The 13235-nt window shown below is 41.3% G+C and overlaps 1 protein-coding gene across 4 annotated transcripts in view; it reads right to left on the bottom strand.

Moving 5' to 3' along the window:
• zfyve9a (zinc finger, FYVE domain containing 9a) overlaps positions 1 to 13235 on the bottom strand; it is a 189436-nt gene that overhangs the window by 20026 nt on the left and 156175 nt on the right. For all 4 annotated transcript variants that reach the window (XM_069938663.1, XM_069938665.1, XM_069938666.1 and 1 more), the window contains 5 exons: positions 10562 to 10684; positions 7059 to 7214; positions 6564 to 6788; positions 6403 to 6485; positions 1656 to 1760 (listed from right to left, as the gene is read on the bottom strand). In XM_069938663.1, the coding sequence (XP_069794764.1) occupies positions 1656 to 1760; positions 6403 to 6485; positions 6564 to 6788; positions 7059 to 7214; positions 10562 to 10684 (692 nt within the window). The remainder of the gene's footprint in view (positions 1 to 1655; positions 1761 to 6402; positions 6486 to 6563; positions 6789 to 7058; positions 7215 to 10561; positions 10685 to 13235) is intronic.

The raw sequence follows: 13235 nt of genomic DNA, 5'->3' as shown, positions 1-13235 counted from the left end.
TTTGTTGTAATTGTGGTTTAAAGGCCAATGCTCTATGTGCCCTTTCTATTTCCATTTCTTGTTGTAGTTCTGGACATCCTAGGATCCTTGGGATCCAATCTTTTATAAACTCTCTCATATTCTTGCCTTCTTCATCTTCCTTAAGGCCCACTATCTTTATGTTATTTCTTCTGTTATAATTTTCCATTATATCTATTTTCTGAGCTAACAGTTCTTGTGTCTCTTTAACTTTTTTATTAGATTCCTCTAATTTCTTTTTTAAGTTCTCTACCTCCATTTCTACTGCTGCTTCTCGTTCTTGCACCTTGTCCATTCTTTTTCCCATTTCTGATAAGGTCATATCTATTTTATTCATTTTCTCTTCTGTATTGTTTATTCTTCTTCTTAAATCATTAAATTCTTGCGCTTGCCATTCTTTAAATGACTCCATGTAATCTTTAATAAGAGAAAGTATATCCTTTATCTTGCCTTTCCCTTCTTCTTCTATTTCACTGTACTCTTCCTCTTCCTCTTCTTCTTCCTCTGGATTGGCCATCTGTTGTTTCTTTGTTGCCCTTTTCTTCTCTTCTTTCTTGTTTTCGTTGTCTTCTATGTTCTCCTCTTGCTGCAGGTGTTCTGCAGCTGTCATTGCCGGCTGTGGAGATCGACTCCCCAGCTGGTCACCCCTCCCATCGGTGTGTTTTTTTTTCATGCGCGGTTGCGCACTTTTACTCGGCTCAGCGAGCCATTTTTGTAGTCCACTTTCTACCGACCTGAGGGAGCGGGTTTCTCTCTCCACCGCGGGCCTCTTCGAACAGGTAAGGCCTTTTCCTTCGTCTTCCGTTGTCTTCTCTTCCTCTCTTCTTACCGTTGGTTTCGACTTTTCTTTTTTCGTCGCCATCTTCTTTCCACCTTTATATTCACTTTACTTTGATTTTTATTTTTGTGCCTTTGTGTTTTGCTTTGTTTTTTCTGACTTTTCTGGAGAGGGCTGGAGTTCACCGTCCGGCCACTACTCCATCATGTGACTCCTCCCCCTCAAAATCCAAACTTGAATCAATTTCAAGACTGGGTGAACTATGTTTCCATGAGCTGCACATCTACAAAACTATCACCTGATTAGTATTGGTACACAAATAGTTGAGGGATCGCTATAGAGATTTCGGAGGATTGAAACACTTCAGTAAATGACCACAAGGAAATATGCATGGTATTTAGTAATGTAGGGATGCGAGGCAAAAATCTTAAAGTTCAATAAGCTTCCTTAAAATGATGCAGTTCTGCCTTCCTCTCAGGAGAGAAAAATCAAGAGCTTGTGTTTCAAATTGAAAAGTTATCAACTTGAAACATTTTCTCTTTCTCCTTCCTTCCAGAGATGATTAATCTACTGAATATTTTCAGCACTTTGTTTTTAGTTTCATGTTTAATAGTCAACCAAATGCTGTATCTTCTACCTAAAGAGCCTTCCCAGCATCTCCAATCCCTATTCAGAACATCACTTGAATTCACTTGCTCTGCAAAATGATGAACATCACAAAGCAATTTTCACATTCCATATTGAGTCAACTGATTAAAATATTTACATGGCTTAGCCACAGGATAGAAGAAATACCCAATGTGGATCTAGTACTCACGATACTTGCAAGTTCATTTAAATACAAAAACTTTTGGTGTACCTCATTGTATCTATTGCTCGGAACGTTGATACATGTCTTCCTCACTTCCATGTCAACAACCAGTCCTTGCACAACAGGTAATTTGTATTGATAATTCCTAAAATCCTAAATAAAACAAAGTTTTGTGCATTACCAGTATTTTTAGATGTATTTGTGGTCATTACTACTTAAGATTTCAGAAACACATATATAATAAAACCACTGCCCACATTTCAGAAATTGTTGAAACCTAATAAAAATGAATAGATGTTCAAAAATAATTCTGAACCCCACTTCAGAATCCTTCTTTATCAGTATATCTATCAATAACATAATTGCCTTCCTGAAGCACTTATTTAAACGATTAATTCAAATCATCATTTATAAACACAAGCGGACAAATTACATTTCCTCAAAGAATGATTCTCAATTGAAGTATGCACAAAAACAAAAAATGTAATTTTGCTCATTCTTTTTCTTAAATAAATTTAATGAGTAAAATCATGTCAGAAATTGACAGACATTTGAACCGCAAAGGAGTTGAGTATGGGAGAAAACAGGAAAATGATACTGAGTAATGGAATGGAGTTGAGGGGTTGACTGCCCTTCTTTTGTTTCTTCCATTCTCATAACTTTCATGAAATAATAAATGTAGCTGCCCATGTGTGGAGACACAAACCAGCCCACAAAATGGTCGACAAACACGCGGACCTGGGGGTGACTCCAGCTGTTGTCCCAGGTGACCTCCACACAGTGGGAAGATGGGAAACCAATCCCAGGCCGGCGCTCCGATGATACGGGGCCCAGACATCAGCGCCTGGGGCCCATATAAGCGCAATGATCAGAGCAACAAACCAGCCTAATTTCCCAAGGGTTTGGTGTGGGTGATGTGTGTGTGTGTGTGTGTGTGTGTGTGTGTGTGTGTGTGTGTGTGTGTTTTCTTCTTGTTCGCGTAGCACGAATGCAACATTGGTGACTCCAACAGGTCCAACCAGCAGTTGCACCAGAAGATGACAGATAAAATGGAGATAGCGACCATATATGCAATCTCTCTCAGGCTTCCTATGTTTTGGGTGTTGCAGCCATGTGTGGTTCAAACAGACCGAGGCTCAGTTCCACCTTCGCCTCATCACCAAAAACAACTCCTACTACTTCTACATCATGAACACCCTTGATCAAGACACAGCAGCAAGGGTCGCAGATTTCCTACAGCAGCCTCCAGAGCAAGGAAAATACCTGGCCTTCAAAGAGCTACTAACCAACACTTTCGGGCTCTCCTAGCATGAGCGCACCACCCGTTTGCTGCATATGGACGGATTGGGGAACTTGGCTCCATCCACCCTAATGAGCGAGATGCTCGCTCTAACCAAGGGCCACAAGCCTTGCCTGCTCTTTGAGCAGATCTTTCTGGAGCAGCTACCCGACGTATCCAACTCTTTCTCACGAACGAGGACTTCAGCGACCCTCAGAAGGTTGCAGACCAGGCAGACATGTTCTAGAGAGCAAAGAAGGACACCAGTACTGTCATAGACCACATCAGCAAGCCCTACAAACAGCCCCCAGTGAGATCAAGGCCAGCGGAGAGGCAAGTGAATGCCCTAGGACAGCTATGCTACTACCATCAGGAATGGGGTGCAGAGGCCCGTCGATGCCATCCACCCTGCGGGTTTCTGGGAAACACCACAGCCAACTGTCGTTGATGGCCGCAGCGGTTGGCCCACGTGATAGTCTCCTCTACATCTGGGACTCACTGTCAGGCAGTCGTTTCCTGGTTGACACTGGCACCAAGATAAGTGACCTACTCACTTCCCCCCCATCCCCGCAGGCCTTGACACCCGCAATGGCAATCAGGGCCCAGCACCAAGGGCAAACAACAGCTCCTCCATTCAAACATTTGGGACCGTACCATTCCCCTTTGATTCGGCAACAACCACTTTATGTGGTCCTTCACCCTTGTGGTAACTGCTCTTGGGGGGCGGCTTCTTTCAGGCCCACTGCTTGCTTGTCAACCTCGAGGGATGGCGCTTGGTGCATGCTGAAACTTTCAGTCACTGCCTCTGGGGGAAGCCAAGCTACCCGCCCCCCCAGCTGGACTCTATAACCTCTCAGACAATGAATTCACCCTCAACCTGGCAGAGCTTTCCTCGATAGTGGAGCCACATTTCACCGCAGCCAAGACAAAGCATGGGGTAAGGCATCACATACTGGCCGAGGGCTCTTCGTTCCACACCAGGGCGTGCCGACTCCTTCCTGGAAAGCTCAGCCTAGCAAAGGAGGAGTTTAAGAAAATGTGTGATGCTCTGACAGTCCCTGGGCCTCTCCCCTCCACATGGTGCCCAAATTAGCAGAACGTTGGTGACTACCACCACCTCAATGAGGCTACCACATCCAATAAATATCCAATGCCACACATCTAAGACTTTGCCGCCAACCTACACGGGGCATGCGTGTTCTCTTCGGTGGACTTCATCCAGTTCACTACCAGGACATCCCCAAGACTGCAATCATAACCCCCTTTGGCTTGTTTGCATTTCTCCACATGCCCTTCGGTCTAAAGAACGCGGCACAAACTTTTCAGCAGCTGATCGATGCAGTGGGCCAGGACCTTCTATTTGCGTGCATCTATTTGGATGATATCCTTATCGGCAGCCGCAGCAGCAAAGACCACGCTGCCCACCTGAGACAACTGTGCACCTGCCTGAGTGAGTGCAGGCTACACGAAATGCCAGTCCGGTCTGGACGCCATCAACTTCCTTGGACACAGGATTAACAAACACAGGGCTACACCCCTCTCCGAGAAGGTTGAGGCCGTCCAGCATTTCGCTAAGCCACACACGCTAAAAGGGCTACAAGAATTCACTGGTATGATAAACTTTTACTACAGGTTCATACTGGCATTGGCACACATCATGTGATCCTTTTTTGTGCTGATGAAAGGCAAGTCAAAAGACATTTCTTGGGACGATGAGTCTTCCATGGCATTTCTGTACACCAAAGACGCGTTGGCCAACACCACCCCAGAGTGAAGGCATCTACTGCCCTGACAGTCAACACCTCCAACACAGCAGTAGGAGGCGTGCTGGAACAACCCATTGAGGGCCAATGGCAACCCCTGGTCTTTTTCAGCAAGCACCTCAGCTCCACCACACCACAGCGTACCACCCTCAGGCCAATGGGTTGGAGGAGCGCTTACAAAGGCACCTCAAGACAGCCCTGATGGCCCAGCTCAAGGGTCGAAACCGGGTGGACAAACTGCCTCGAGTCCTGTTGAGAATCTGTTCCACACCGAAGGAGGATTTCAATGCCTCAGCAGCAGAAATGGTCTACGTCGTGCCTTTAATCATCCCCGGGGAGTTCCTGGCCCCCATTAAATGTCCAGAAGACCCCATGGCATCCCTTGAGAACTTGCAGTGAAAACTGGGGTCCTTAGTCCCGTGGCAACCCCACCACATGGCCAGCCCAAACATAATGTTCCCAAGGATCTAAAGACTTGTCAGTACATATTAGTGAGAAGGGACACACAAAGGCCCTGTGCGCGGAGGCATGGACTGGCCTCCAAAATGGCCGAGGAACATGGCGACCACATGGACCTGGGGGTGACATTGGCTGTTGTCCAAAGTGACCTCTGCTCGGAGGGAAGATGGGGAACTCTGGTAGGAACGCCGGCCAATCCCAGGCCAGTGCTCCGATGACAGGGGGCCCTGACATCAGCACCTGGGGCCCATATAAACGCGACGGTCAGCGTAATAAAGCAATCTCATTTCCAAAGGCTTTGGTGTGCATGTCATTCTTCTCCACGCTCGTGTAGAGCGAACCCTATAATAGACCATTAAACCCTTTGGCTGAACAAATGAACGAAGAATGAATGAAGAGTTTATTGTTACATGCACAAGTACAATAAACAAATTCAATGAAAGTCTTGCTTGTAGCAGCCTCCCAGGCATGTAAACAACAAAAAATTATAATTACCACACAAATGCATATATGGGAAAAAGAATAAATATTTAGTTGTCTGATAGAGTAAATTGATTTTTGGTGATCTGGTAGTAGTGATATGGTTCAGATAGTATGGAGAGGTTCAAGAGCCTGATAGATGTTGGTTTAAAAAAAACTATTCTTGAACCAAGAGGTGATGAATACATGAAATAAAAACCAAGTGTTGAAAATTATCTGGCAGTCAGGCAGCATCTAAGGAGGGAGAAAAATCAAGAGCCAATGTTTCAAGTTGAAAAGTTATCAACTTGAAACATTCTTTTTCCTTCCCTCCAGAGGTGCTTCACAATCTGCTGAGTATTTCCAGCATGTTGTTTTTAGTTTCATATTTTATTGTCAAGCAAATTCTGTACTGGCCACCAAAAGATAGCAATGCTTTTCTAATAATCAGCCTCATCATCTGTTTTATTGTCCAAATGCCCTTCCAAATGTACAGAATCATTGCAAACCACCTAACTGCTTCCAATAGAAGTTTGCAGTATTTAAAATCATTCACAGGCCACCTGAACATCCAAACTAGTTTAAATAACACCTCAGTGAATATTTTTGAACTATGCAAATGGATTCTAGAATTACTTGTTATCAAATGATCCAAGATTATAGGTTCTCAAAAAAATAAGAAGAAAGTTGACCCACATAGTTAGAGATTAGTAAAAGTCTTAACTTTGTAAAAACATTAAAATTGCCAAACCCACCATAGTAATAATTTATTACCTTTGCAAATTATTTCTACTATTTGAAAATAGATAAAACAATCCTTAAAACGTAAACTTACTGCAAGTAGGTTCATAATTGTATGTCCTGTCTCTCCAAACAGAGGTTTACGGAAACGCACACTGAACAATGGACATGGATAAACTGGAAAAGAAAGCATTAGTCAGACATTGTTGCTTTACTCTTTACCCAAATTGACTGACACATATAACCATTACTCACATCTGTATTCTGCTCCAAGACGTAGCATAAGACGGATTGGAAAAACTTTAGCCCAAGGAGTTTCCCATTTTTGAATTAGAATACCAAACAAGTATGGTGCATTGGGAAGCACCAGATCCTGAAGAGACTGAAAAGTAGCCATGACATACAAAAATCCACCATGTTCCCGACTGCCAAGAAAACTCTGGGTGAAAAAGGAATGTCCCAATTCTCCAACAACATTACCTACAGACAGACAAATAACAAGTTGCAAAATGAAATTGTTTGACAGCAAGACAAAACTGGAGCTCCATCCATCCAAATACAAAAAAAAAGAGATGTTTAAAATTCAGTTTTATATCCTCTCCGTAATTTAATGCAAGGACATCTATCAAAATAAGTGAACACCGAATTACAGGCTAGATTACTGCCCTGCAAAATATTTCTACTCTAATGTTCACTTGAATACTAAGTCCACATCAAAGTACAATATTATTTAATACAATGTTATTATACCTGCCAGGGCATCTTGATAAAGTTGTATGCAGTGATTGAAGATATCCTTTGGGATGCACTTCTCATCAGGTAAACACTGCAAGAGGATGACGATCTCTGCCTGCCCCACAGCATGCATTCCCTTTGTGGTGAAGGACCAACACTTCCTGTTTACATCTAAGCAAAAGTTATGATTGTTAAATACAATCTTTGGAAGAAAGAAAAAGTAATATAAGTACATTTTCTCATTTTCAAGTGTTAATTCCTGTCACAATAATTTCTGCAATTCAGGACCATTAAAAAAAAATCACAGCCAAATCTTTAGTGTTTTTTGTAAACCATGGACAAATAACTAAGGATACTAGACCAGCTGAGGTGTTAAATTATTTTCCACACAAATATGAAGGTTACCCTAATTATCTAAAACTTGAAATATCAAAAGCTTACTCATTCCAACATGACTTTATCCAACTTTATTTTCACCCAATTAATTCTTTCACCTGGCTGAATTTGTTCACTCATTAAATATGGGTGACGTAGGGGTAGCACAACCCCTTTAAGTGCCAGCAATCAGGACCGGACTGGGGTTCGAAACCCATGATGTGTGTAAGGAGTTTGTACATCTCCCCAGGGTTTTCTCCGGGGGCTCCAGTTTCCTCCCACCATTCAAAACATACAAGGGGTGTAGGTTAATGGGGTGGAAATTGGGTGGCACAATTTTGTGAACCAAAATGGCCTGTTACCGTGCTATAGGTCTAAATTTAAAAATGTTTTTAAAAAATACCTTTTTCAATTCCATTCACTGTCACCACATCAAAGTACAGCACTTACATGGGCTGAAGTGATACCTTGCTTTTTGTGTTTCAAGTGCATAGTTATCATTTCTGACCTATTTGGGCACCTCCCTCAACTTGTTTTCTTACCAGCAAAGGTTGCCTGTTGTCTCAGAGCCACTTTCAACACGTACAAAATTTGAAAACATCACTATTTTTACTGCCATTTTCTACCCTGCTCTCGCCTTCAAGTGGTCCTTCTGCAATTTTTTTCCATTCCTGGGGATATGAGCATTCACTTTAAGCTTACAAACTCCCAAAGCTATTTGATCCCTGCTTCCAAGTCCATCATATTTTCTCTAAAGATCAGACTTTCCAGACAGGTAGTTCTGAATTGTCTTCTTCCCCCCAAAAAAAGACTTTCCCACTATCATAGCTCAGAGTCCTTGATCTCATCTCATCCATTTCTTCCACATCCTTTCTTACTCTTCTTCCTCCAGGACAGAACAAGGATAGAGCACCAGTGGTCTTGCCTTCTATTATACTCCCCTCCATATTCATGGATAATCCTTTTTAATCTTCAAAATGAGACAAATCTCTCCCTCTCCTTTCCACATTTCAATTGGGAACATTCCAATTCTTCCTTTCATTCCCAAATACTTCGCTTTTTAAAATATTTTCCCATGCACCCAAGAAGTTGCAGGATCTATCCTATTCAATCGTCCCAGAATCCAAGTCCTTCCATACAAAGCAGCAACTCATTGTACTTCTTCCAATCAAGTGTAGTATGTTCAGCATTCATAATATCGATCGTTCTTCATTAGAGAAACTACATTCAGGTTAGAGCACCTATGTCCAGTTCAGAGGTGCCCCCCCCCACCCCAATATTTCCTGCTATCAGCTATTTTAATTCTCATCCCACTCTGATCTATGGGGGCATCCAGCACTTTTCTAAATGCCTCAAATTTTTCAGAAACAGTATCTCATCTTCTGTCAGGGTTTACTAGTGCTACAGCTTCAACTGGCCATTTCTGCTGGAAGTCATCCACTTACAACATTACAATAATCAGTTTTTCATCACTCCATTAGCACAGCTTCAACTGCTCAAAACAAGTGACATTTTACACACCTTTGTATGATCATTCCCTTTATATTTTTTCTGCGCAACTTCCATCATCAACGATGCTCATTTCCTTGGCAACCTTAATTTCATCTCATCAGAGATAATCTTTCTATTGATCACTTTTCTCAGCTTCTTTGTAACTCAAAACCTCTTCCTCAATTCTAATAAAGCTGAATTTGAGCTGAAATATTAATCGTTTCTTATTCTTCAAGGGGCTGCCTGATCTGCTGAGTTTCTAGCATTAACAGTATTCCTGTTATTCAGACTACAAGACCAACATCATCTTCAACTGAATCAAAATGACTATAGTTGGTTAAAAGTCAAATTGCATGGCGTTGCTATTTCAATGATTTTTTTCTTTACATTCAACCAACAGTTTGAGAATGTATCCAAGCACTTGACCACAACATTTAAACTGAGCAAAGCAACGCCAGTTATTACTAAAAGAAATTAAGTGCTCATTTGATATTTAAAATCTGCCTAACATCTTGCTTCTTTCATATCAGTAATATCACGTACATTAACCAATAATTTCAGAAAACAAATCGGAATTCTAGCTTCCTAAAAGGTGAAATCTATGGCTACAATATGAAAGAATGAGTACAATCTTTTGACTCACTCCAGGCTTTTAATCTCCAAAAATAAAAAGCAATATTTCATATTATAATTAGATGCAACACATTTGGCAGAGGCAATTACCACACACAATCATTTCCAGATCTCAGGAGAGCATCAAGCCTTGACAATCAAACCTTGATTCAGCAAAGTGAACAAAACACGTGGGGTTGTAGGTTAATTGAGCATTGTAATTTTCAATGGCCAGAATTGGCTTCTGCCATGTTGTAAATAAAAAAAGAATTTAAACACAAATTTCCTATTTTTGAACTGTACAGGGTGAATTTTGTGTTTAGAGCTTTAAATGGCTATATTTTGCAATGCTTACATATTGACAAAACAGTTCCAAAAAAAAGGAAAACACAAGAAGAATAGAGCAGAAAATATGCAAGAGAAAGACTGCACGAAGGGACAAAAAACAAGAAAACAGAAAGAGAAACAGGTCCATGTTTAAAGAACTTTTTACAGCCTCGAGGTATTCATAAAGTAGTTTATAGCTAAAAGGCTGTCACTGTTGTCATAGAAGCTATGTGACATACCTCATTAATAGCCACAGGTTAGTGTCAGGCTATCATTTCAGCAATAGTCAATGAAGATTAAATAGCAACGGATACTGATGAAAATAACCCCATTTTTCAAAATAACACCATGACATTCATCAAGAGCATAACCTTATCCAAAAGACAACAAGACAGGTCAGTTTATATTTTTGTGTTCAAGTCTTTAAGCTTCCTGAGAATTGAAGCCAAAATGTTCTTTCATAGTAGTAGAAATGCTACTAACTCAGTAATAGGTGACATTACTAGTCACAAGCTGAAGAAACAGGAAAAGTTAACAAAATGTGCATTTATACTGATGATTCCAAAATTCCCAGGCAACCAAAAAAACCTTGAAAGTTAGAACTAATTCAACTTTAGTTTGAGAGGTTTAACATTTAAAAATCAAGATTTATAAATATACATGTTCCAAAATTCATTTGTGTTCAGTTGTATCAGAGAAAAGAAAATACTTACAATTGACAAGTTTGACCATGACAAGCAAATTGGCATTTAAAACAAAAACTAGAGGATCAGGGCCTCCTTCTTCCAACTGCAGCATCAGAGAGATCTGTGAGGGTTGTTCTTCAACTGCATAATCTACCACAAAATAAATTCATATAAGTTTTTTTAAGAATAATGAAAACTGATAAGATCATGAGAGGATCACATAAATCGTTAACTGAAATTTGAAAATAGTTTCATGTGCAATCCTAACAATTTAAACTTTTAATTTCCCCATTCGCAAACCCAATGAAAATGTACAAAGTTGGAAGTGGAGAGGGGCTCGTCTACTGAGGCTATATGGGTGGAAGTGAGGAACAGGAAAGGTATGATCACACCCATGGGGTTGTATTATATATAGACTGTTACAAGCCCAAAGGACCCCAAATCCCAGCAGCAATAGATATTCACCAATACAAGTAGTTATTTAAACAAAAGTTGTTTTTAATTATCTTTAAACATGAAAACAGAATCAAACTTAAACTTGTCTCTATACTTAACTAACCCAAATTAACCCCCTTCTAATTCCAAGCGCACGTGTATGATGTGTGTGTAAATTTAAGAAAAGTTATTTGGTTCACAGTTCAATCTCACTTCTCCTTCTTCTAAATTCTCTGGTTGCAGGCAATCACCATACTGTGCACAGAATTTAACATTTATAAAGTTCACCAGGCTTTAGTGCTAGAAAGGTAAATGTTTTCCACTCAGGAAGGTTCTTGAAGGGTTTGCAAAGAGAGATTTGTTGTTCCAGGATTTCCACAATTGAGGTACCACCATTAGTCACCTCAATGTGTCGCTAAAGAAACTTTCCCCATCAGGGTTCTCCAGATGATAACTTCTTTCTTTCATGCTATCACAGAGCTCCACTCTGTTCCACTTATTCCAAGAGAAACATCAGAGAGATACCTCTCCCAGCCATCTGCCACTCTTGAGCTTTCTGTTTCCAACCAGCTTTTCCTGCTTGTTTCAGCCGTGACTATTCAGTCTCTTTCAGTGTCACACACACACTGGCTGAGGGAGCTTGATGAGCTTGTCCTCTCTCTCTCTCTCTCTCTCTCTCTCTCTCTCTCTCTCTCCAACTGCCAACTGCTAGAAAGCCCATGTGACTCTCTCACTTGCAAAAAAAAAAACCCACCTTCTTCAGCAAACCACAGGAGTTCTCCTTCTTGGTCAAGCTGTTGTCTTAGGTAAACAAAACCCAGGAGTGACCTTTCTGTGAGCACTCTGTAGGTTATTGCAAACAGCCATTTTGTCTCTTCCAAGACAATGGTCTTTTCATTTCATGACATCATTTCAATTAGCACCTACTTATGAAATGTGGATAAAATTCTCCATTGTTTCTGTAAAATTCACTCAATATGAATTCTTCAATATTTCAAATAAGATCTGTTTTAAAACGTGTATGTATGTAACCTACTCTAATTTTACCAATTATCTCCCAAATATATATTCCATTGCAAGACTGCCCAATAATCAACTAGAATTGGAGGAGCAAATCTGTAGAGAGATCACAGACAGTTGCAGGAAACACAAGGTTGTGATAGCAGGAGATTAACTTTCTACATAGTGATTGGGATTCCCATACTATAAAAGGGCGGGATGGCTTGGAGTTTGTCAAATGTGTTCAGAAAAGTTTTCTCAATCAAAATGTAGAGGAACCAACTAGAGAGTGTGCAATACTGGACCTCCCATTAGGGAACCAGACAGAAGTAGGTGTAGGAAATATTTTGGGTCTAGTGATCATAATGCCATTAGTTTCAAGATAATTATGGAGAAGGATAGGTCTATGTCTCAGGTTGAGATTCTAAATTGGAGAAAAACCAGTTTTGAGGAAATGAGAAAGGATCTAGAATGTGGGATAAGTTGTTTTCAGGCAAGGATGTGTGAGGAAAGTGGAAGACCTTCAAAGATGAAATTTTGAGAGTACAGAGTCTGTCAGGATTAAAGGCAAAGTTATCAGGCATAGGGAACCTTGATTTTCAAGAGATATTGGGGATCTGGTGTCTAGGCAACACAGAGCAAATGAGGTTCTTGAAAAGTATAGAAAATGCAAGTAAAACTTCAAGAAATCAGGAAGGCTAAAAGACATAAGGTTGCTTTGGCAGAAAATGTGAAGGAAAATCTTGAGTGTTTCTTCTTCTTTTTCTTCTTTGGCTTGGCTTCGCGGACGAAGATTTATGGAGGGGGTAAAAAGTCCACGTCAGCTGCAGGCTCGTTTGTGGCTGACCAGTCCGATGCGGGACAGGCAGACACGATTGCAGCGGTTGCAAGGGAAAATTGGTTGGTTGGGGTTGGGTGTTGGGTTTTTCCTCCTTTGCCTTTTGTCAGTGAGGTGGGCTCTGCGGTCTTCTTCAAAGGAGGCTGCTGCCCGCCAAACTGTGAGGCGCCAAGATGCACGGTTTGAGGCGTTATCAGCCCACTGGCGGTGGTCAATGTGGCAGGCACCAAGAGATTTCTTTAGGCAGTCCTTGTACCTTTTCTTTGGTGCACCTCTGTCACGGTGGCCAGTGGAGAGCTCGCCATATAATACGATCTTGGGAAGGCGATGGTCCTCCATTCTGGAGACGTGACCCATCCAGCGCAGCTGGATCTTCAGCAGCGTGGACTCGATGCTGTCGACCTCTGCCATCTCGAGTACCTCGACGTT

The sequence above is a fragment of the Narcine bancroftii genome, chromosome 5, assembly GCF_036971445.1.
Source record: "Narcine bancroftii isolate sNarBan1 chromosome 5, sNarBan1.hap1, whole genome shotgun sequence".
NCBI lineage: Eukaryota > Metazoa > Chordata > Chondrichthyes > Torpediniformes > Narcinidae > Narcine > Narcine bancroftii.
This window is presented reverse-complemented; position numbering and strand designations above follow the sequence as displayed.